Source organism: Lupinus angustifolius, chromosome LG01 (assembly GCF_001865875.1).
Source record: "Lupinus angustifolius cultivar Tanjil chromosome LG01, LupAngTanjil_v1.0, whole genome shotgun sequence".
Lineage (NCBI taxonomy): Eukaryota > Viridiplantae > Streptophyta > Magnoliopsida > Fabales > Fabaceae > Lupinus > Lupinus angustifolius.
Window position 1 is genome coordinate 15368002 of NC_032009.1, and position 26824 is coordinate 15394825.

Genomic DNA, 26824 nt, shown 5'->3' on the forward strand with positions numbered 1-26824 from the left:
TAAATTTTCATACATTCTTCTACTTATTTATATGTTCATTCATTTATGCATACATGCATCTAGAAAGAAAATATTTCATTCCAACATTCAATTACTCGTGCATTCAGAATATATAATTCAAGCATTCATTGGCTCATGCATTCATTCATATAAAAATAAAAAACATCAAATTCAAATGTTATTTATTTATTAAATTATTCATTCATTCATGCATTTGAAAAGAAATTTTTTTATCATTCATTGACTTAGATGCTTTCATTCACTCATGAAAATAAGAAAAAAAACATCAGTCATACATATATCTACTTATTTATTCATTCATTCATAATTTCATAAAATAATAAATAAAACATTCAAAAATTTCATTTCACGCATGTTGGCTCCCACAGGGCTCTGTAACTCACCTAGGGGGTGTATAGGTGATACGGTACACAATTACCATTGCTCAATAAACAAACAAATGATACAAATTCAAACATTATTTAATTGATTAACACCAACTATAATCAATTAACTAGCTCTGTAGATAATCGATTAATAAACAACCTAATCGATTATTCTATTCTTTTTCTATGAAAAATAATTTTCTTTGATATCCAAGATTACCAAGATTCAACTAAACTTATATGCAATTTTTGAGTGGATTAAGAACAGTAAATGCATAGAACATATTATGGAATTAACTTAGAATGATATGCATGTCAAGTTAAGTAAATCATGTAATACGGAAATGTAAAGAGTTAAGGGTTAAGAAGAATGAGATGCAGCTTTTATCCTGGTTCGTTTGCGGGTCCACTTGCAAACTATATCCAGGCCTCCCTTTCTAATCTAGGGAGATTTCTCTTGACTATGGAAATTATATGTTCTTTTACAAACAAACTTCAAATACAAGAAACAAGACGCTCCTTTCTTGGAACGAATGAGACTCTCACTTTAATTTGACTACTCAACTCGCTTACTCGGATACTCACACCTTTTGCTCAAACCAAGACCTCTTGCTCTCATAAAGAGGATTACCTAACCGCAGATAGGATTTTCCAAAACCAATTCTATTTTAATAGTGATACTAAACACACCAAGAAAATGTGTTGTTGTCTTGTCAAACATCGTTCGAGTTATTGATGCACCTATATGTGCAGAATAATCACTCTTCTAGAATCTAAGAACCCCTCTACAAATCTCACAATCAGAATACAGAAAACGTGAGATGCAAGATTTATTTTTACAAAAGATTTGACAATGAAACTCTTTGGGGATCTTTTTAAAGATTCTCTTTTTCAAAAGAACAATTTGAAAATCTCTCTAAAGAGATGAAAGTGAAAGAGCTATGATTTTCAGAACAATGTGAAAGCTATTTTTCGTTTGTGTGTTCTAACTTCTTAAGAATCTATGATATATAGCAATATGAAAAACTTAGGTTTATATACAATTATGTTTTCTGCTGCAGTTAATCGATTATCACTATATTTAATCGATTAACGAATCTTTGAAATACTAGAAACCAGAAATTGCAACGATCATTAATCGATTAAACCCATACTTAATCGATTAATGGATTCCCAATATTTCAATGCTTAATCGATTAAAATATCTCTTAATCGATTATTGGTATTTCTAAAAGATATTTAAATGTTATATGAACCTCCAACATGATTTGTATAAGCATGATGCCTTACTTTGAATGATGAATGACTTAAAACTCTTTTTAATGCATCAAAATCATATGATCATTTATGTATGCGTGTGCATGTAAATCATGTATGTATGCATGTAAGTCTCATTTTAGTTATGATTGATTTTAGCTTGTGAGACTTCCATTAGGGTTCATCCTATCCTAGACTATTTCTAAGAAAACATATTAAAACCTAATAAAGATATAAAACACTTAGCCTCTACATCTTCTTGAATACTTTATCTTGTGTGAATATTGAGTCTTGATTTGTTGTTGACTTTGTTGTTTGTTGATTTGTTCATCCCTTCAAGCTTGTCCTTGATATACAATCCTTTTTGTCGATCTTTGTCTTTACCAAACTCTGTCTTTCATCAACCTTTGTCTTCATCAAAATCTTTGTGATGCATGTTTGCATGCACAATCCGGTCCTTCATATATGCTTGCATCTTCAATAACGCCCATTTTGATGATGACAAATACTTGTTGGATGTGACAACTCTTTGTTTGATCTGCTTGATGATAATCAACTATGCTTAACAATTTCTTTGTTGTAAGTTGATGCACATTTCTCTCTCTTGCTCCCCCTCAATTTTAACATAGGGTGATTTATCATTTTCTTGTGGAAGCCTCAACTTTTCCTCTCTTGCAACTCCTGCAAAACATAAACAACAACATTTCTCCTCCTTTTGGCATGATCAGAAAGCAATGTGATATATTAAAGTTTATTGCCAAAAGAAACAAAAACAATGCAATTTCTACTACTATTAATCGATTATATTTCTACTTAATGGGTTAAGTATAACTCAGTTTTATACAAAATTGTATTTTATGTGACAGTTAATCGATTATACCTGCTTTTAATCGATTAATACTACTGATACATAATACAATGCAGAATCTAACTAGGACACACTAGACGCCCTAAGCTAGACTAACTAGGAGGTGGTTGCGGAAAGCCACCGAAGGTTCTGAAAAGAAAATGAAGCTGCTCGAAACAATTTTGGTTATCTTCTTCTTGTCTACAAAACTCCGCCATGAGCCTATCCTCCATGGGTTGAATTTTCGAATAGATTCACTCATTTAGGTGTTGTTCCATGACATCCAGATGAGCCAGACCAAATGAAGGTACTTGAGGCATATTAGAAGCCTTGTCATTTTGTTGCTCTTGGTTTTGCTCACCATCGTTTTCCTCATTAGGCATATCCAAATTTACAGTAGTCCCATGGTCCTCTGAATACATTCATTCACCTCCATATTTGTAATCTTATGAATGAGATTCTCATGGACCATATGCTCTCTGGGATTCACAAAAATTGTCTCCCTAACAGATGTGTCGATCCCAATGTGATCAATGAAACATGAGATAAATATCCCATATGCTAGCAGTCTTGAGGAAGACGATGTAATGCCATACATGACTTTCAAAATCTCATCAGACTAGCTTATCATAATACCTTCCTTAATAGGAAACATTAACTTCAAATCATTTAAATTTGGTGTCCGTGATTAGTGTTGCGTTGAACTAGAATGTAAGCGATCAAGTAATATAGCAGCATATTCTCCATGGTTAATGAACCAGCTTTAGTAAGCTCACTTTGGACGAAATAATGCTGTCCTCTCAAACATTACTTGTACATTTCTGTGGAGTCGTACGCACTCCATTTTTCATCATTACAATCACCAAGAGATCCACCATCATATGCCAAGCCTCCAACAACCATAAACAATACATTATTTAACAAAATCAACTTCCCTTGCATCATACTTCGATAACCACAATCCTTATAATGAAAATTTGCATAAACTCCCGAAGAAGAGAAGGGTATATGCTGCCATTTAATTCCAGAAACTATACAACCCCTTGTACCTCTAATTCAAATGGGAACTGAAATCCCTACTGTACCAGCCATGCCATGTCGGCATACCGGGTGTATGTTGGTTTCCAGCTGACAAACCTTGCCAACCTTTATGCTTGACGAGTAGGAACATAGAATGGGTCCAAACCCAGGGATGGATTCTTCCTAGTATTTGAAGAAGACCCTCCAACATTGAAATTTCTCGTACGTCCAAGATGACGAAGAGAACGGTTCATTCCAGCAGTATGTTTCACTCTCTTGGGTATCTCGTTATTCATTTTGGCAGAGATAGGAATGTATAATAGATTGGATAGGGAAACAAAAATTCGGTTTAGAAAGGGGGTAATCTTAGGTTACTCAATTTCTACCAGATTGTTGGGTTAAACATTAGGAAGAGGAAAGAAATTGAGATTGGGTAGCTCTAATTTGAGTTTGGGTAAGAATTGCAATATTAATTTGGGAAAAGAGGACAAAATGCATGAGGTTTGGATTTGAAGAAACTAAACCCATAACTATATTTGAATCTGTTTTATCAATGCACTTAATCGATTATCTTTTGTGTTAATCGGTTAATGAGATTTCAATTTAAATACAATTAATCAATTATGTTCCAACTTAATCGATTACATTTTTAGAACATTTTTTTCCCAGGTAATCGATTATAGGAATATATAATCGATTAAATAACATAGAAGATGTCCAGATAATCGATTAGAATATAGAACCATCGATTAAATAAGTCACGAAGACATATTTTGGTACAATTTGAATTAGTTTAGAGATTTTCTAAGACTCTAATAGTAATGATCTATCCTAAACACTTAATACACACTTAAATCAGAGCCAAAATACATGAAAGCATATTCAACCAAGAGTACATATACAATTAAGAATACATGCGTTTATTGACGATAAGTGCAATTATTTAGGATTGTCTATATGTCTAGCATGCATTCAAACAATTAGGCATAATATCGGATAGAATATATGATAAGACATTATAGAACAAAACATGCCTCAATATGTGATTACCTCACATGCTTTACCTCGTCCTTATCAAAGTGTTAGAAGATGGCCATATTTGATGTCTTCTTTGACCTTTCTTCAATTTCTTGATTCTTTTCTTTTTCTTTTCTTCCATAGCACTTTAATCCTTTTGAATGTGCATCTTCAGTGAGTACCATGAGTATCTACAACACATTAAGCATATTTTTTATCTCCTCTTTTGGAGATGGCTAATCAAACATTAAATTTAAATAGGCTTTTCAACAATAACTTTGGTCAATTGCATTAATATGAAATATGACTTGTTGTGCTTCAACATGATTAGAATATCCTAGATAATATTTTTACATTTACTTATGAATTAAACATGGTTAGAAGATTCTTATGATTGTTCAACAATGACATATACGTATTTAAGAGCATGTAAATGAGAAACATAGAGTATTTGGCCTAAAAGTGATTTTGGGGAATTTTCTTGAAAATGTACTTACTGTATCACGTATTCGTCAAATTATGGCCTAAATAGGATTTTGTGTAAGTATTTATTTATAACACTTAAATTGTGTAATATTTGGAGTTAGAAGATATACCTAATTACCTTTGTAGCACAAGACTTCCTAACTTCAAGCATTTGAGTTGACAATTTGTTCATAAATGTAATAATCCATTTTCCTTTGGTGACAAGTCAATTAAGCTTGATCTTCTCACCTTCCATATGCCTAAAACATTTGCTTTCCATATGCAATTTGAAGTTCATATGTCCTTAGGCACACTTTGCAAGAATCCAGATTTTGAGCCATTAGACATAGCTTGTTTGATTCTTCATCTTCCGAGATGCTTGTTGATGATTTGTCCTCTTCGGGTGCATCCCATACGATATACGCCTTCTTAGCTTTAATGTCCCAAGAGTCTTTCTTGTTATCATGTTCAAACATTTTGTTAGAAGTAGGACATGTGTACCTCATGTGGCCTAGTCTTCCACTCTTATGACATGTGGCTTTGTTTTTGGGATACTTGCTCACTTTGATTGAACTTTCTTCATCTTTCCTGTGAAGCTTCTTGAGTCCTCCATTATTTATTTAGTACTTTCTGAATTTGCTGATGAGGAGGAACATGACTTCATAACTTATGTCGGAATCAGACTCATCATCATCATCATATTTCTCCTTTTTGTTATGAATGATAGAGGTGACCACCTCCCTTCCTTATGGGGCCTTTGTAACCTAGACTTAGCTCCTTTTGTGCTAATGACTGTTGAACAACACATTGCTTTATCAGTGTTAGTAAACAATAAGGTCTTGTATCTTTGTGCTATTTATGCCCAGACAAATGTGGTCTCTGATAATCCTGGGCATTGGTGTTGTATAGGAAACTACAATGTGGTCCTAGGTGCTAATGGATGTAGGAGTTTGAGATTGCCGGCTAGAATCCCATCTGCTGAATTCCAGACCTTCATAGACAATGCAGGTCTCATTAATCTTCCAACCTCGGGTGCTCAATTTACCTAGTCTAATAGGATAATTGGTAATGCTACTACTGAAAAAAGGCTTGATAGATCCTTGATCATTGAAGATTGGATTCATGCTATGAATCATTCTACTTGTTGCACTTTGCCCATACTTGCTTCTAACCACCACCATTTGCTGTTTTTCTTAAATTCTCAACTGCAGCCTAGGCACCCTCATTTTAAATTCCATAAAATGTGGCTGCTCAATTCAGATTGCAAAAGATTAGTTGATGAGGTTTGGAGAATTGAGGTAGTAGGTTGTCCTATGTTTGTTCTAGCTCAAAAGCTTAGAAATCTGAAAAAAAGAGCTCAAAGATTGGAACCAAAATGTCTTTGGCAATATTCACCAAAGAGTCAACTCTGCTAAGGCCAATGTGGATGTTATTCAGAATTGCATTAATGACCATGGTCCTCACACTAGTCTCTTGGAGCCGGAACACCTGGCCCAAACTGAGCTAATGAATGCTCTTGCTGTGGAAGAAGCTTTCTGGATGGAAAAAGCAAAGATAAATTGGCACACCATGGGTGATAGAAACACTAGTTTCTTTCATAGAGTAACTAAGATCATACAAGGCATCAAGTCTTTATCTATGCTGAAGTATGGTGACTCTATTTTAATAAACCATGATGATATTGCAAACCATGTGCTTGAATACTACACCAATCTATTTGCTTCTCCGAATATCACTGCTCCAAACTCTCTAATTCAGGATGTAATTCCTAGATTGGTTACTGATACTGATAATTCAATGTTGACCTATTTGCCTTCAATAACTGAAATTAAAGATGCAATGTTTTCTCTTAATGGGGAGGGTGCCCCTGGTCTAGATGGATTCTTTGGCCGCTTCTTCCAAAACTTTTGGGACATAATCAAAACCGAGGTGTGCAATGTTGTTATGCAATTTTTCAAGCAGGGTTGGTTGATGCCAAACCTCAACTCAAACTCTGTGATTCTTATTCAAAAAGTGCAGGATGCTGACAGAGTTGAAGACTATAGTCCTATTACTCTTGCAAACTTTCAATTCAAAATCATCACCAAGGTTTTAGCTGATAGATTAGCTATTATTGCTCCCAAAATTATATCCAATCAACAGAGAAGTTTCATAAAGGACAGACAGATTAAGCATTGCATCTGCCTTGCTTCTGAAGCAATCAATATGCTGGATCATAAGGCTTTTGGGAGCAATTTGGCTATTAAACTTGATATAAAGAAGGCTTTTGACACTATAGAGTGGACTTTCCTGCTTGATACTCTTCATGCTTTTGGCTTCAACCCCAAATTCATCCATTGGACCAAGGTTATTCTGCAATCTGTAAATCTCTCAATTAATGTCAATGGCAATAGTGTTGGTTTCTTCAAGTGTTCTCGGGGGTTAAGACAAGTTGACCCCCTTTCTCCCTTGTTTTTTTGTCTTGCTGAGGATGTTCTGAGCAGGGGGATTCTGAAGTTGATCAGAGACAAGAAAATCAGCACAATTTCTGGTCCTAATAAAATGCAAACTCCTTCCCATGTTCTTTATGCAGATGACATCCTAATCTTTTGCAAAGGCATTAAAAAGAGTTGCTCCGCCTTAAGAAGCTTGTTATGGATTATGCCCAAGCTTCGGGTCAACAAATCAATCTTCAGAAATGCAGATTCTATATCACAAATGTAACCTCTAGGAAGATTGATTCTTTATCTTATATCTTGGGATTTACCAGGGGCTCCCTTCCTTTCAACTACCTAGGGGTCCCCCTGTTAAAAGGTAAGTCGAGGAGAATTCACCTCCAACTAATTGCAGACAGAATTCTTGCTAAGTTGGCAACTTGGAAAGGATCATCTTTATCAATAATGGGTAGAGTTGAATTGGTTAGATTAATTATTCACAGCATGCTTGTTTATAGCTTTCTCATCTACAATTGGCTTACTGATTTGCTTGATTGTGTGGACAAAGGCTCAAAAATTTCATTTGGTCTGGGGACATTGGCATTAAAAAGATTGTCACAGTGGCCTGGAACAAAGTTTGCACCCCTATTAATGAAGGAGGGTTGGGTTGAGACTCTTAAACTGCTAAACAGAGCAGTCTTGCTGAATCTGGCTTGGAAAATGAGATGTGATAGTCATGATTGGGCTGTCTTCTATAGGGATAAATTTGGTCATTCAAGGGAACCTTCAACCAGGTATTTTATGTCCTCTATATGGCATGGAATTAAAGAAAACCGGTCAATTACAACAATGAACTCTATTTAGTTAGTCAGATGTGGATATAAAATAAACTTTTAGAGGGACAATTGGATAGGGGAACCACTTGTTGGCACCCTAGGAATTTCCTTGAACATTCACAACTCTCTTTTAGCTTATGTGGCTAATTTCACCATAAACTCTAAATGGGTTATTCCTGGTTCCTTACATAGACTTTTCCTTGAGGTAGCTTTATCCATTGCCAACACTTCTAGATCTAATGGATTGGACAAGCTAGTGTGGAAGCACTCAGAAGATGGCATGCTATCTTTAAAGGATGCTTATAATTTTGTCTCTAATTCATCCAATCATTTCATATGGTGTAAACATGTTTGGTCTCATGTGATCCCTCCTTCACACTCCTTCATAATATGGAGAATTATTCATGGGAAAATGCCCTCAGATTCCAACCTGCAAATGAGAGGATGTGTTTTAGCCTCGAGATGCAATTTTTGTAACCATTCTATAGAAGACTCAGATCATATATTCCTTAACTGCAACTTTGCTATTGAGCTTTGGAATTGGCTAATGTGGATCTTCTCAATCAAGCTGAACTTAATTTCCATTAAAGACTTGATTCTATCCTGCAGGAACCAATTCAGCAAATAACCCCAACAAGTTCTTTTCATTTGTGTTGTGCACACAATCTCAACAATCTGGTTTTGTAGGAATCAAATCAGATTTCAGGACAGAGATGTCTCTCTCAATTGTGCAATTGTTAGGATAACAAGGGACACATCTATCTCTGGGAACTATTCTATAATCTCCGATAATCCTTCCCTCCAAGAACTCATTGTGCTAAAGCAGTTCAAAATAACTATCAACTGTAACTGTGCTCCTAAGATCACAGAAGTGATTTGGAAGGCCCCTTCACATGGTTGGATTAAGGTGAACACAAATGGTGTTGCTTTGGGTTGTCCTGGTCATGCTGGAGGGGGTGGTATTATTAGAGATCACGATGAGGTTTTTATTCATGGATTTGGTTCCTACTTGAACATTCAGAATGCTCTTCATGCATAACTTTTTTCGACAATTAAAGCAATAAAAAAGGCCTACAAGAGAGGGTGGTTGCAGCTTTGGTTGGAAGTGGACTCGGTTTTGGTGATGCAGATTTTCAATGGCAAATCAAAGCCCCCTTGGAATCTCCATAATGAGTGGCATATGTGCACAAAAATCTTGGAGTCCATGAACTGGAAAAAATATCTCATATCTATCGAGAGGGTAAATCTTGTGCCAACAAATTGGCATCTTTTGCTGCTAATTCTAGAACTACTTCTTCATGGAATTCTATTCCTACTTTTATCCTTAATGAGTACATTAGAAATTTGCTAGGCCTTCCTAACTATAGATTTAGGAAGTTGTAATTTGTATGGTCCCCTTTTCTAATATATTGTGTGCTAAAGCACATTTGCTTATAAAATATATAAAGTACTTTTCGTTCTAATTAAAAAAATGAAATGAAATGAATATGCATTAATTCAATGCATTAAAATGGACCCATGGATTGATTGAAATTCACCAATTAAGTTTAAATTTGAATAAATTGGATAATTTAAAATATATTTTAATGGATTTATATAGATTATTGAATTCATTAGGATTTAAAATCAAAACTATTCAATCCCATTTAGCATCCTTAGGAATAATATTGAATGTAAAAAATAGAATGCATTGCTCTCATACTTTTGTTTAGGGTGTAATCAATGTTGAGAACCAGACTGGACCGGGCGGTCCGACCACTGACCAAACTTAAAAATAGTTTTGGTTTGTAGTCTTAACTAAATGGGGGGGTTATACTGCTTTGAACCAGGAATATTCCGGTTCGATCGTGTTAAATCCGGTTAAACCGCAATAACCTGGAAGGTTAACCGAACGGTTCACATAATTGTTTTTTAAAAACAGAATACTACTCTAATATTTTACTTTACTTTGGTTCAAAATAAAATAAGGAGATGTTACTTCAATATAATTATACATAATTATTAATTATATAAAAAATTATATTTATATAGATTATAGATTATATATAATTATTAATTATATATAAAATTATCAGGTCTAACCAAACGATTTAACCGTTTAAACCAGTTAAACCTAATACAAAATATAACTGGAAAACATGGTAGCCTTCACTTATGATATTAATGACCATTCTGACCTTAAAAAGGGGAAAGGAGTTAATGGATTAACTCTAGGCATTTTACAGTTTTGGTCATTTTCTAATTCATCCACTTGTCATTTTGAAAATACTATGTATGCCATACGAGTTGCACATGTGGTCTAAACCATTGAAACTTGGGAGTATTATTCTAATTAAGAACATTGGGTGTTCCAATCGTTAAGTTCTATAAATTGAGATGATTACATTTGAAAATAAGTGATGACAACAAAGGTGAAACTTTTCCATAAGATGATAAAAACTTGAAGTAAAGATAATAGGGATGGGAAATAATTTGACATTATATGTAAAAGAGTATTTGGATTTAGTACATAATTTACAATGTTCTGAAAGATGGAATGAACAAGATAGAATAAGTCTAATATTAGGTCTAAAATATTTATCCAATTACATCATTTGATAAAACTGGATGGAATTATATAAAATTAATGATTATATATAAAATTATATAATCAAATGTTAAAGAGGAGTTTACTCTGGAATATTAATATTTTATATCTGTTGTCACGGGAAATTCCTTTATAAATCCAAAGGAAACCCTCCTTCTTTATCAGTGAATCATCTTCCAATTTTTATCTCTCCTATTCAAGATCCAAATGAAAATCCACCATGGATATATCTTTATCAATCCCTCCATTTTTTATTTGACGCATATGGTGGAAGAATACAGAAGTGGCTTGTATCTTGCATCTAGGGGCAATAAATTGATATTCCCTTATGTACATTGTATCTTTATCTTTAGGTTAGTTTTAGCACAACATTTTGAAGGACTTTATGATTCATCCTACAAAAGGATCAACCTTCACTATCATGCTCAAACTAGCCCTTTATTGATTTAATAAAAACATAATTATGGGAAAATATAATATATTTTTAACTAAATTATACAAATTAATAAATATAATATATTTTTAACTAAATTATACAAATTAAAAAAATATAATTTATTTAGTTAACATTCTTGATCTAATTATTTTTTTTTAATATTTTATTTTTTATTTATTAATTTACAGCTTTAAAGATAACAATATTTCAAGTACTATTAAATACTGAAGCAATTGGAAAATATTATAATCCGACTATTTTTAGTACTCAAACAATTGGAAAAAGCATCATATTTTAGTTGTTAGTGTAAAAAACGACAGTGGTTTGATTTAAATTTAGTATGTATGGGCTTATCCAAAAAGGATATATTGATATATCCAAGACAAAAAAAGGTCTTTACTAAGGACAAGTAGGAAAAAAGTGCTTCATAGAAATATTAAATTGGTATCTTATAAAAATTAACATTAAAACTGTAAGAACGAGGTTGTAATTAAGAGAGAAGTGAATTAGTTGACTTAAAAGTTATGGCCACTTTTTCTGTAAAATCAGGAATTAACATGCAGCAGAAAATATATGCAGAAAAATAATCAAGATAAATTGAAAGAGATAAGGGAGAAGAGAATACACAATGATTTTTATACTGGTTCACCTTCTAGTCCACCGAAGGCCACGTCCAATACTCTTGCAGCACAAGAGATTTTCCACTAAATATTATGAGTTGTAATAACAATATCTCACACCGAGATCTCTATGTACCTTACACACTAACTAATATTTATACCCTTGGAAAACACATTTCCAAATAACTCTATCCTCTTTCTATTCACACCCCGTGAAAGAAAGTTATTACGATGAATGAAGAATTTTAATGATGGCTTTGGATTGCCTTTACAAGTATGAAATATAATAACATTTGCAATCCAATCAACTTTTTTGTATATTTAGTAATAATGTTCTTTAAGTTTATAAAACTTTGAAATACTTTACTTCAAACAACTCTAAAAATGACTTCGAAAGTTTGAGTGCAAGTTGCTTAAAAGTGCAGAAAATTATTTCAGAAAAGTGTAGGAAAGTTGTGAGAAAAGTGTGAAAGAGTTGTTCAAAGAGTTGTTTTCATTGTGAGTTCTAATGCCTTTAAATAGGTTTTTCAATCATCCATTGTGCCTTTATGAAAGAGTAGAAATTGTTTGGAATTAAGACATTTCGTTTGGGATGAAAACTCTTAAGCTTCAGATCTAAAAAACTGATGTAACAACTCTCAGTAATCGATTCCAACAGTGAATTTAAAATTCACTTATAGTAATCGATTACAACAATTTGAGTAATTTGTTACTCAACTTTAATAACACTGGTAATCTGTTACTCAAATAAAGTATTGAATTACTCTGATAAGTTTTAAGTTGGATAACTCTTTTCTCATGCTTGTAACCTGTTACTTAGATGAAGTAACTCGTTACACACTATTTTTGAAAATTGTTTTACGTATTTTAAAGTGTTTCAACTTTCTTTACAAATAGTTTGAGCATTACTACTTTGTATAATTAAGAGTTTTAGGATAGAAGTACCTATAGAGACTTAATCTAATTTTCTTGAAGATTTAATCTTCTCTGTCTTCATATGTATTTTTCATTTTCTTCTTTTTGGTGATGTTGGTGTCTTCATCAAAACCTTGCCAAGATTAGGAACAAAGATCTTCTTCACAAAAACCTTATAGAGTACTTGGAATAATGATGGAAGATAGTATTATGGAATAGGAATCTAGTTAGATATCTTATTTTACTAAATGAAAAGGTCATATATATTGTTATTTTCCATTTGGGGCTTATATTGCTAGTAAATTTTAATTTATTGAAGTAGTTATACAAATGTTACTATGTTGTGGTCTTATATGACGTTTTGAGTGTGTATTGTTTGAAAGAATTTAGTATTTTATTAACTTAACTCTGATAATAGTATTATTACTTACCATTGCCCTTATTTACGGTAAACATTTCAAGGCAGAAACGATTTCTCAACACAAATTTTGATAGAATAAGCAATACGACAATTACGAAAATTAAAGGTAAAGTAGCTTGGAATTACAATTTATGTAATTATTACATGTAACAACCAACTGAGACATCAATTATTTGTTATGAAACTATTTGACATGCTGATAAGTGAAGACTCGCATAAATGGAGCCTTCACCGCCATCCCTTTATTATTATTAATCAATGCTACAGCATTGTCATACATACTATCCTGCAATAGAAATCTGCTATGGTGCTTGCATCTTTCCCACCACATCAACGCTTCAGAACTTGATGCTGCAATGGTGCACAAACCAATAAATAAATGAAGTGATTTAGTTACCAAAATTTAAACCAAAAATAATCTATGCTAGTGAGAAGTAATTTAGATTTAATTCTATTAATTGGTTAAATTTTAGTAACTAGCTAGCAAAAGAGCATGGATGCATATACAGGATAATGATTTCTCTCTCACAAACATGTGAGAATAGTATGCATCGGAGATTATATATACTGTTAGTATTATATAAAAAATATGCATTAGAGTAATTTCATGAAAACCCTATTAAGAATTTTAACGAAATTTTTTACGGGTGTTATTGTTAATCTTTATTTCCAAAAATTGAAGGCATTACACGAAGTATATAAATGATGTTGTTAAGAGATATTACAAATGTGGTTACAAGCTTAGCTCCATTCATCCATTTATGTGGGTGTTATCATATTATTAACATGTAGATGAAAAACTTGACAACTTCCTTAAAATAACGTTAGTAACAAGAGAAGGAAAATTGTGAGGTAACAAGATAAGGAAAGTGTGGAGTATCCTTTCTTTTCTTAAATTTGTTGGTACTACCAAAAATATCATTTACCTTTTTGGGTAAGGAACTAATTTTATTATTGTCGTTCATAAGAATCAAACTCTTGATATTTTGATTATCATGTGGATCTAACTGTGTCTTATACCATTTTTCTTAAATTGCCACATTTTGATGTAAGAAATTGTTACATTAATTTCTATTTTGTGCTTAAATTTATTTCTATGCAATAATTAGGGATTACAAGAGATCATCATAGAAAATTTTAAAAGCATATCATAAACTTATTAATCTACTAGAAAAAAAACTTATTTGTTACTTTTGTTTCTTATTTCTTTGTCATCTAAGGGCATTCAGAGAGATGAGACATGGTATGGTGTTGATTATAAGGTTGTAATTTAGGGAATAATACTTCTAATTCTTCTTTGTGAAATCATTTTGAGAAATTTCATGTGAATTAAAATAAATTGATTAAAATAGTTATGATATTAAATTTATAGTTGATAAAAATAACATACGTATTACAGTCGGTGGAGGGGGTAATCTTGTAAGGGAGATTGACCCCACATTTGCCAGGGAGTGATGCTGCATTCGCCGGATCGAATTGGGTGGAAGAAGCGGCGGATTTGAGGCAATTGCATATGGTTTGTTTGTCAGCGGTGCTCTTAGGCAACGCCACGAGCCCCTTGACTCCATTGCAACATGTTACAGGAACAGCTCCACCGGATTGTAGGTAAGTGAGACATGGAGCTAGGCCACTAACAACCTGATCACATGTTATGGTAGCCTGTGCAATGAGTGCACCCACCACAACCATGCAAATCAGAACCACACATGCTACCTTAATACTTGCCATTACTTCACAAACTAATTGCAAGTGTATATGCTTTTGTGTTTTGCTTACTTGGTGAGTATATGGGATGCATGGTATGCAGTTTATATAGAAAATAAGAGAGTGAGAGATTATTACAAAATGCTCGACTAAAAGATGGATTGTGGTCTAGGCCAATCCTCATTTGACGTGTGGTGCATTAATATTGAATAAGCTTGGCAGTGAATGGGATGATTCATTTGAAATTAAAAAAACAAAGATGCTACTATACTATAATAACTTGCTTCATTCCAATTCAAAATTAAAAGACATTATTCCAATATAATTATAAATTGGTATTAATTATATATAAAATTATTCAACTTAATTTTAATTCTAATAAAAAACTATAAGATATTATTCTAATATAATTATTAATTGTACATAAGATTATTTATTGTGATTTTCATTGCAATAAAAATAGAGTCTGTAATATAATTATAAATAATTATTAATCGTATATAATTTTTATATCACATAAATTTGATGAAATTTTATGTTAGTTGTCATTGTTTAACATAATATTCACCTTTTATCTATGCTTAGAATTTTATATATATATATATATATATATATATAACCTCAAATACATAGCAGATTTATTGTTGTCAAGTTGCATGAGGCAACCATGGGTTTGTTAGCAGTTGGGTCCCATTAAAATGGCAGTAATGTTAAAAATGTACCGGTTATTAAACCGGTCAGGATACTGGTACAGTGGTTCAGTAATTAAATCACATGCTGTTTAAATCAGACATATCTTTTTATATTTATATATATATAAACCTATAATAAAAAAATTTCAAATAGGTAGATACTCAAATTTATAATTCATACTCATAATCTACTAAAAATTCACATAAACAAACAATTTTAAGTCTTTAACAAATTCAACGTCTAAATTACAAAACATATATCAATCCAAAAGTATTACTAAACAAATGCAAAATATAAATAAATGACACAAGTTCACAACTCACTCTACAAAACAAATAAATTTGGAGTTTTAACATTTAACACTAAGGAGTCAAAGTTGTCTCATATCGAGATTATATTTGCACCAAATCATATTTTCAGACAGTACTCCATACAAATGTCACTGAGATTATACACTGTTAGGAACCAAATTGTGTAATCTAAGCCTGGGAAGCATGTGCCTTAAAGCGTTGAAGAAGGGTTGGAATGATGAGTCACCTTGTAATGAGTTTTTAAGTTTTAAAAAAAAAAAATACATGTGTATAAACCGGTCATTTTAGTCAAATACCGGCCAGTTTTGACTGGTTTTTGACCGATTTTGAGCGGTTTTGATACTTGGCTGGTCCAACTTATGTACGGTACCGATTAGGGGACCGATTCACTGACTTTCTGGTCGAACCGGCCGGTACAGTTTTTACATCATTGCTCTATGCTACATCCTCTTGTCTTTTATCATCTAGCGATCTATTTACGTTAAGATTTATTGTTCTACACTAAAGTATCAACTCATATTTGAGCACTTGGCGTTATATTAGACGTTAGATTTATTAATAAATATCTACCTAGAATCTCAACTATCACTATATATATATTACCTAGATTTTTACAATTGTATAACTTCCTTAATTAATAGAAGAAGAAATATTCCAACACGTTCTCTTTCTTCTCTTTGCTACCAGAACAAATTATAATTTAATTGTACGTACAACATTTTCCCACAATTATTAAGATCAAAGTGGCAGTCCTTTAAAGGATTGGCGAATTTATTTATAAAGTTAATTATACTCATATTTGTATTCCAACATCTTATCTTTCTTGAATTGCAGTTTGTTGATCACCGTAATCCTTGTAGATCATGTCATTGGTATCTTAAAAGAAACTCATTTTATGAATTATATCCACATCAATTTTATCGCGAGCATTAAGTGTGATTTTAGATTCTCTATCAAATGAAACACCAGAATATTCAAGTATAGCAGTTATGAGAATGACATAAGGCAATGGTCCCCACTCACTTCTAAAGATTCAGATTTGTCTCAATGTCCAATAAATTGGAACATTGTTTTTCATAGCATACATCAATTGTTGTTCCATATCATTTACTTGTGATTGGTTTGAAAGTTTTGGAACTATGATGTAGTTTAACATGTAATGAATCAAATGGTTCTCTAAGTTTAAGTTATCGATAGATAAATTATTCTGGTTTCACAGAGTCACTGAAAGACCTTTGCTTGCGCATTTCAATTTCTCGTTTGGAGTATCTACACATAGAGTAGTAGAAATTCATTTTGTTGAACCCTTCCAAGTTGCATTGAATGCCAGACTCTACTATCGTTCCTATGTATGGTATATTATCGCAAAGTGAACTTAGAGTTTTGAAGTCTATGCCAATCTCTTTTCCTTTGAAATAAGAGAAGATTTTATTCTTCTTAAAACTCAGATTATTGTAAAATACCCATACAAGTTCTGGATAGTAAGAATAGTGCATTTCGCAAAATTCAGAGAGTTTTTGTTGTTCAAAAAGGTTGGGAAAATGAAATTATTATCCTCAAAGGAACTTAACATACCATCAGATGAAAAATGGGTCGTTGCATGAAGTGCTCCTTGAAGGTTTTGCATTGATCCTTATTTTTCAAAAGACGTGCCAAATCCAATGTGTTGACTTCATTCCGCTTTTATTGCATTCCTTGAGTCACATTGGTTCGTTGCTTTTTGGATCTAGAGGATGAGGTCATGTTGTTGAGTTTTGAAAAACTAAGGTTTTGAAGATTTTAAGATTTGAGGGTTTTTGATTTAGAACTCTAAAAACAAAAATGATGGTAGGAATGTGTTTATGAGTGAAAGTGTAGTATGAAACACCACAAAAATCATGCAAAAAAGTTTAGAAAGGAAGTTTTTCGAAGTTGTGGGGGTAACCACGGTTAGAAGGAGGGAAAATGAAGAAGATGAAGTTCAAAATCTGATTTTTGCCTTCAATACTGCAGAATATAACTGATTACCACGATTGAGTAATCGATTACTCAAACCTTCTGTTTGAACATTTAATCAATTAATTCATCATGTAATCGATTGGATCGGTTTTGGATAATTTTTGTCACTGATGCCTTATAATCGATTACCCTTCCATGGTAACATGATACATACTCCAAAATAATAAAAACTAAGCATTGAAAAGCATATAAGAGTACATATAGGCATGAAATACATATAATGAAGCACATATAATGTATATATCAACATGTTAAGATAGATATGCTTCATCAAGGGTGCCTAGTTCTCATCTAAGTTTATAAAAAGGTTCTTTAGCCAAAGGTTTTATAAAGTTATCTGCTAGTTCATGTGTATCAACGAATTCTAAGAGAACATCTTTATTTTGGACATGGTTCCTAAGGAAGTGGTGCCTTATATCAATATGTTTAGACGGGAATGCATAACCAGATTCTTTGTGAGATTTATAGCTCTAGTATTATCACATCTTAGGGGAATGCATCCTAGGTCTAATCCGTAATCTCGAAATTGTTGCTTGAGCCAAAATATTTGGGCACAACAACTTCAAGCAACTATGTATTCTACCTCAGCAGTACTTAGTGCAATATAGGCTTGCTTTTTATAGGACCAAGAGACTAGGACATTTCCAAGAATATGACAAGTATCGCATATACTTTTTCTCTCAGATTTGCATCATCCAACGAAATATGAATCTGAATATCCTACCAGTGTTCATCCTCAATTGCATCATCAATCTTGGATGGTTCCACTTGAAAAACAAAAGCCATGTTTAGGGAGGCATCATTCAATTTCAGGAGAGTAGAGACTCCTTTACTTATATCACCAATGATGTTATCAATAGGATCATATTGATGAATTCTCCATTCTTTAGGAAAATCAAAGTGAATATGCTCTTCTTGTGAAGATATATTGTCATCTATTTTCAGATGCTCTGTATTGGCTGTTACATCATTAATGGATTCTTCCAAGGATGGACTAGGAAAGTTATCATCATCAACCATGAATTTTTCTTCCAAGGTTGGACTAGTCTCATCAAATGTCACATGAATAGATTCTTCCATGGCCACAATTCTCTTATTGAAAACTCGAAAAGCTTTGTTTGTAAGAGAGTATCCAAGGAAAATCCCTTCATCGACTTTTACATCAAACTTTCCTAAGTTTCCTTTCCATTATTTAGCACATAACATCTGCAGCCGAATACATGCAAGTGATAAATATTTGGTTTTCTACCTTTGATGAGTTCATATGGGTTTTTCTTTGGAATAGGTCTTATTTGTTGCGGTGTTCTAGGAGTAGGGAAATTGTGAGTGATACCATTATCATCACAAAATTCCTCAAAAGAAGCATTTTGGAATTCTCCCATGATCACTTCGTATAACATCTATTTTAAAGGGATTTTTATTTTGTATTCTTTTAGCTTATTTTATAAAGGAATTAAATTCCTCATTCTTGTGTACCAAGAGCAAAGTCCAAGTATATCTTGAAAATTTGTCTATTATCATAAGAGCATAGTGTTACCACTAAAACTTTTGGTCCAATAAGGACTGAATAAGTCCATATGTAGTAACTACAATGGTCTATCATAAGAAACCATATGTTTGGTTTGAAATATGTCTTTGTTTGTTTACCCTTTTGACAAGTAGTACACTGTTTGTCTTTCATAAACTTCATTTTGGATAAGCCAACAACTAGATCTTTCTTTATCAGTTTATTCAAATGATCCATATGAATATGAGCAATTCTCCTATGCCATAATCATGCATCATGGTCATTAATAGCTAAACATTTTATGGGAATAGAAGAATCATTTAAAACAATCATGTAGATATTATTGATTCTCTTACCAACAAGTTTAGAATTTTCAGATACCTTACTGTTAATGATGCATATGTCGGGGTAGAAAGCCACATGGAACCCTTTGTCACAAATTTGACTTATACTCAGTAGGTTGTACTTGAGTCCCTCAACATATAGAACTTCTTTTATTGTAATAGAAGGTGGCTTCCCGACTCTACCAACTCCAATGATCTTTCCTTTGTTATTATCACTATATGTGACATAGCCTTTGTCCCTTAGAGTGAGGACAAAGAAATTTCCTTTATCAGTCGTCATATATTTTGAGAAGCCGCTATCCAAATACCATAAGTCGTTGGCGGCTCCTAAATACTCATACAAAACAATTTAAGTAATATTAGGTACCCAATTCAGTTTGGGTACTACATCGTTAGTACCTTTCTCTATCCATTTAAAATGTCCTAAGGAGATACCATATTTTATGATTTTGCAAGTATTATAGGTATTCCCGTGATTTTGACAATAAGTGCATTTGGGTTGATGCATTTTTATCCTTGATTTAGATTTTATAATATGATAAGTATGAATACTTTTATTGTTAAAGATAATTTTATTAGAAACCTCCTTTTTCTTAAGAGAATAAGGTTTGGAAAAACCAAGACCTCTATGGCTAGTGGAGTGTCTTTGTGTCTTAAGCATGTCATTCAATTTTGTACTGCTCTTATTAAGATTCTTGAGTTGAAGACTCAAAGCGAATATTTTACTTTTAAGAGAAATACAATTTGGACAAGAGGAAGAAGAAGGTTTATTGTGAAATGCGTCAATCTTATTTTTTTGTTTGAAACAAACTTTAGTGAGTTTGACGTATTTACTATGCAGTTCATTAAAAGCATTTTGTAAATCAGAAAAAAGATGGCGTATTTAAAGTTTCACTTTCGCTTACCTTCTCATCATCAAAATGATAAGACACCATTAGAGAAAGATGATCATGCTCTTCATTTTCTACTTCTAAAATGGAACTTGAGTCATTATCCTCCCATGCAATGTAAGCTCGTTTACCAGTCTTCTTTTCAAATTTTGCTTTGAAAGGATTTTTCTTCAATGTAGGACAATCCATCTTCATAAGACCATGTTTTCCACATTCAAAAAGTTGAAGCTTTGATTTGAAGTGGAAACTTCATTACTTTTGGTGAATCTTCTTGGTTGTCCATCTTTACAATTTTTATTCCTTTTCAGGAATTTACTGAACTTCTTCACTAGCATGCTCATGTCTTCTATTTCCTCTTTTTCTGACTCATATACTAAGGATTCATATGCCTTTGCTTTAGCTTTAAGAGAAATATTCTTTCTCTTCTTGCCTTGCTCTTCATGTTGTTCAAGTTGGGTCAATTCCAAATCATGCTCCTGCAACTTTCCAAAGACCGCAACCAATGACATCTTAGATAAACTTTTCTTTTCTGAAATGGTTGTCACCTTGGGTTATCAATATCTTGAAAATGATCTTAGAACTTTCAAGTTCAAGTCACTGTTTGACAATACTTTTCCAAGTGCAATCAAATGGTTTGTAAGGTGAGTAAATCTCTTTTGGAGATCTAGAATTTTCTCTCCAGGCTTCATACGAAATATTTCATATTCCTGGAAGAGAGTATTCAGTCTTGACTTGATAATTTGAGTTGTAATTACAATTTCTCTCCCTGATACTTTTGTATCTTACACACTCACAACTTATCTACCCTTCAAAATTCTATTTTCAAGTGAACTCTTTTCCTCTTCCCAACACACACTTGTGATGAAAATTTTACAACCAAGATGAAGAATATAACAATGGAAGGATTATTTTTACAAGTTTTGACAATTCTATAACTTGCAATCCTTAATCTCATAATATAAATACTTAGTATACAATGCTCTTAATCTTTTGAATGTTTAGAACAAATGCACTTTGGAAGTAACTTCAAAAAAATTGAAAGTTTAGGAACAAAGTTGCTAACAAAATGTGCAGAATTTTGTTTACTATTTTTTGTGAAAGTTTCTGTATGATTGTGTGAATTGTATATTTCGTGTGTTGTGAATTTGGATGTCTCAATGCATTTAAATAGACTTCCAATTAGCCATGATAACCTTCCATGAAAAGGAGACACGATTGGATGAAACCTATTTGTCGCGACCCAATTTTCGGTTGGAATACCGACTCTGCGACTTGGGAGGAGGCGAACTCGATTTCTACATTTTCCAATTGATTTGGAGTCGCCACTATGTTTTTGCGGTTAAAATGTAGAAAATCCTTTTTATGCCCGATTAGGATAATTTGGTCTTTGACAGATATTCTAAGCTCGGGAGTCGATTACGAATCGAGGAAGGTATTAGCATGCCATCTGCTCGTATTAAAACGGTACCCTCTCCAATCACATGCACTTTTATACCCTTACAAATTCATTAAAAAATTAATTGTTAAAACAAAATATTTTATTTTTTATATTTGTGTCTGACAAGAGTTTATCTTGCTCCTACGTATCCCTAGGTGCAATAGAGAAATCAAGACTACGTAGTTCTGGTTCGAAAATTGGTTGGTCTGTTTGGTTGATTGTTATTGATTTGAAAGTTTCCGTTTGGTATTGATAGATTTGGTGGAGTTGATTTTGTGGATTTTGAAATATTTAGTATATGATTATTTTAATCCAATTGATCTAATAGTTTAGAGAGGGTATTGGTCGTAGACCTTCTTCTCATTTTTGGGGAAGTTAGAGACAATTCAAACCATAACATTACTATAAAGATTCTATAAAATCCATGTAGGCAAAAAGAGATTTTCATTATATTTTTTTAATATGGAATTAATAGCTTAGAGACGGTGTTGGTCGTAGACCTTCTTCTCATTTTCGGAGAAGTTAGAGACAACTCGAATCATAACCTTACTATAAAAATTTCATAATTAATAAAGGTGATAAAATAGTTTTGAATTATTTTTTATATGAAATTAATAACTTAGAGATGGTGTTGGTCGTAGACCTTCTTCTTATTTTCGGAGAAGTTAGAGATTATTCGAACCATTAATTACTATAAAAATTCCATAAAATATATATTAAATACTTAATCTTAATTTGTCAATTAATTACTATTGTAAAAAATATTTATTAATTATTATTATATTATTATGGAGATATAAAACAAAAGGAAAAGATAAAAAAGGGAGATAAGGAATTGGGAATATACCTATGGGTTGATGGCGTATTGGCATTTGCTTAAATGGTTCTCGTAGGACATTGCACGGATTTGATTGCAAAGTGATTCTTTTGGCATGATAAATAATCAGCTTTAGAACCATTGAATATCTTAGCATGGTTAACAGCCTTGGCTTGTGCTTCTTAGTCTCACTTCTATCCTCAATTGGACCAACATCCATACCAAGCATTTAAACTCTCTGTAGGAGTTGGCTCCATCAAAGTTGCACCAACATCAATCTTTTCAGTGTAAATTCCATGAAACCCAAAACCACATACCTCTCCCAATAATTGTTGTAGAGGCTTCAAGAACCTAGATCCCTTCAATATCATAGCATAACCAATAAAAGGTCCAAGTGGAACTATGTTCCTAGAAGTTACTTCATTTGAGCCACAACCATATGGGTATTGTGTATTATTGTTGTTGATGTGAAATGAGAGAGACAAAGACAATGGTTTGGGCTTAAACATCATCATTTCACTACTACTAAGGCTTTGAAAGCTTTGAGGTTGGACGATTGGTTATAAAGAAAAAGGTGATTGTTAATAACTTGAATTGAAGAATCCAAGTATGAAGAAGAAGAACAAGAAGAAGCATTCACAACCCTTAAAAAACCCATCATAAAATTGAAACCTTCTTCCTTCTCACCATTACTACAACCTTGGTTTTCTTTAGAAAGAGTAATATTATTGTTGTGGAACACCATGTGACCTTGTTGGTTTGGAGAAATTAACAAATCAAATGGAATGAGTGAAAGATTAAAAAGATGTTATAAGGATGTGAACTAAGAAACAAAAGTAGGTTGGTTATGAGCTAGAACTCTAAGCTTTTATCTTCTACTTTGTTGAAGAACATGGTAGGGTCCAAAACCCTTAGTCGCCATAAGGAGAAGGAATGAAAAGGTAAAGGTTGAAATAAAGTGTTGGAATATGGTGGTGTAAAATATAAAAAAAAACACCAAGTCCCACATAGAAGAGTTTTGAAAAAACAACTCTCAAGTCCCACATTGGAGAGATGAGGAACATGGAAAAAATGTCATGTTATAAAAAAATGCCTTCTTCCTTCATTATAACTTGCCCCAAGTTGAATGTGTTTTCATTCAACTTTTTCTTTCTCTCTCATATTTTCCGCCGATACATCTCCGGAAAAATTCTCCCACTTTCTTTCCGTGACACTAAGAATTGGCACATGTACCCAAATTGTGGGAATTTCGAGAACTGACACTGTTAGTCAGTATTGAGGGAAAAGAATTGGCACGGGTAGCCAAATTGCGGACATTTTAAGAACTGACACTAGTAGTCAGTATCGTGGAAAGAGAATTGGTACGGGTAGCCATATTTTGTGTATTTCGAGAATTGGCATTGTTAGCCATATTGTGGGAATTTTGAGAATTGGCACTGGTAGCCATATTGTGGTGGGTGTATTCGAGATTGGTTCTTACACTATAGCAAGAATTTGATAACAAAGATTTGGGCTGTTTTATCCTAGGGACGACGTGGTTGATTGTCTGCTTGCATATTTTGGGCAGTGTCACGAAACATCTTAAAGAGAGCGACTTGGTCGTGACTCAGCCAGTAAGTATTATTTAGTGCCATTTATAATTGTTGCAAGATACGGTATCAACATTTTAAAGACGTTTCTACTACAATGACATTCATATATAATATTATTGGACCGAACAACTATGACCTGAACAAACCATTTTGGTTTGATGGGACAAATTTTAAAAGTTAGCAACATAAGATGAAGTGTTTTCTCACTATGAGAAAAGTTACGCACGTTTTGAAAATCAATGTCCTAATGTTGCTGGAGAAAGCTGAAAAAAGGATAAACTAGCTAGTAATATAGCTCTCTGGAATGAAAATGATTACTTTTATAAATTTCATTTTGGATGAGTTGTTAGAGGATCTCTATAATTACTACAACCCATATATGTCTGCCAAATTATTTGGTATGCACTTGAGAAATAAAAATATATGATATTGAGGAACTTAAGAAAAAAAAATGTGATGTTACAACTACCTCAACTATCAAATGACTGATAATAAATCAGTAGAGTCTCAGTCTTATCTTTAGATACATAAAATTGATCATAAAATCATTCCTGATGGTATGGCCCTAGAGAGTTAAACTCATAGAGCCTATGAATGTATATTCATTGGGTATGCTGTAAACAACAAGACGTACAAGTTTTACGACCTTAATGCAAAAGTGACCATTGAGTCTAACAATGATGAATTTAATGAGAAGAAATTCCTTTTTAAATTGAGGAATAGTGAGGGCTAATCAACTAGTCACATACTTGAGATTAGAGATAATGATAGAAAATGAAGGTTTGAAATATAACCTAGAAGAAGTAAGAGAGCAATAATTGTTAGAGAGTATAGACTTGATTATATGGTCTATATATAGGAGGATATCCATCAACTCTCCAAGAAGTCTTGACTTCTTTGGATGTCGATTTGTGGCGAGAAGCTATAAATGATGAGATGGACTATCTAGAGTCTAATAAGAAACAGACTATGTTATCTCAATCCTTTATGAAAGTTGAGATGATAGCATTAACAACAACTAATGAAGAAACAAGTTAGCTGAGAAGTTTGCTTGCAAAGATTCCCCTATGGAAAAAACATATATCAGTTGTGTTGATCCATTGTGATAGTACCACGGCTATTGCAAAAAAAATATGATAACCGCTTTTATAACAGTAAGAAACGACAAATACGTCGTAAGCACAACACCATTAGAGAGTTACTCTCTACATAAGTTGTTAGAGTGGATCATGTACGCACCGAGAATAACTTAGCAGATCCTTTGACGAAAGGACTAGCTAGAGAGAAAGTCTATAATACTTCTAAGAGTATATAAATATTGCCCTTAGAAAGAGGATCACTCATGATGGTAACCTGACCTAACTGACTGGAGATTCCAAGAAATGTAATAACAAGTAGTGAAGTGAAATATAATCTTATTGAGACCACAAAAATTCTAGGAAACCATTTTATTGAGACCACAAAAATTCTAGGAAACCATTTTTTAATTTCAAGTGGGGGATTGTTGGAACATGGTGGTGTGAAATATAAAAAAAACACCAAGTCCCACATAGAAGAGTTTTGAAAAAACAACTCCCAAGTCCCACATTGGAGAGATGAGGAACATGGAAAAAATCTCAAGTTATAAATAAAGACCTTATCCCTTCATTATAACATGCCCAAAGTTGAATGCATTTTGATTCAACGTTTTCTTTCTCCCTCATATTTTCCGCCGATGCATTTCCGCCAAAATTCTCCACCTTTCTTTCCGTGGCACTAAGAATTGGCACATACAACCAAATTGTGGGATTTTCGAGAACTGACACTAGTAGTCAATATTGAGGGAAAAGAATTGGCACGGGTAGCCAAATTGCAAGAATTTTGAGAACTGACAATGGTAGTCAGTATCGTGGGAAGAGAATTGGCACGGGTAGCCATACTGTGGGTATTTCGAGAATTGGCATTGGTAGCCATATTGTGGTGAGTGTATTCGAGATTGGTTCTTATAGTGCAGTACGAATTCGATAACAGAGATATGGGCTATTTTATCCTGAGGACGGCGTGGTTGATAGTCTGTTTGCACATTTTGGGAAGTACTACGAAACGTCTTAAAGAGAGCGACCTGGTCGTGACTCGGTCAGTAAGTATTATTTTGTGTCATTTATAATTGTTTCAAGCTACGGTAACAACAATTTTAAGACATTTCGACTATAATGGCATTCGTAGATAATATTAGTGGACCGAACAGCTATGACCTGAACAAGCCATTTCGATTTGACGGAACAAATTTCAAACGTTGGCAACATAAGATGAAATTTTTCCTCACTATG

At 33.0% G+C, this 26824-nt stretch overlaps 1 protein-coding gene and 1 pseudogene across 2 annotated transcripts; both read right to left on the minus strand.

Moving 5' to 3' along the window:
• LOC109350032 (non-specific lipid-transfer protein 1-like) lies at positions 13271-15014 on the minus strand. Of its 2 annotated transcripts, none has more exons than XM_019591156.1 (2): positions 14618-15014; positions 13271-13578 (listed from the first exon to the last, which is right to left on the minus strand). In XM_019591156.1, the coding sequence occupies exons 1-2, from the start codon at positions 14947-14949 to the stop codon at positions 13560-13562; spliced, it is 351 nt and encodes a 116-aa protein (XP_019446701.1). In that variant the 5' UTR covers positions 14950-15014; the 3' UTR covers positions 13271-13559. The 2 variants fall into 2 exon arrangements, with proteins under 2 accessions (XP_019446701.1, XP_019446692.1); XM_019591147.1 differs by having other exon boundaries at positions 13271-13572; positions 14612-15013.
• LOC109354057 lies at positions 23124-23845 on the minus strand (annotated as a pseudogene).

What these genes read in the sequence shown, in the direction of transcription:
- LOC109350032 (XM_019591156.1), bottom strand. Translation starts at nt 14,949, where the DNA reads ATGGCAAGTATTAAGGTAGCATGTGTGGTTCTGATTTGCATGGTTGTG.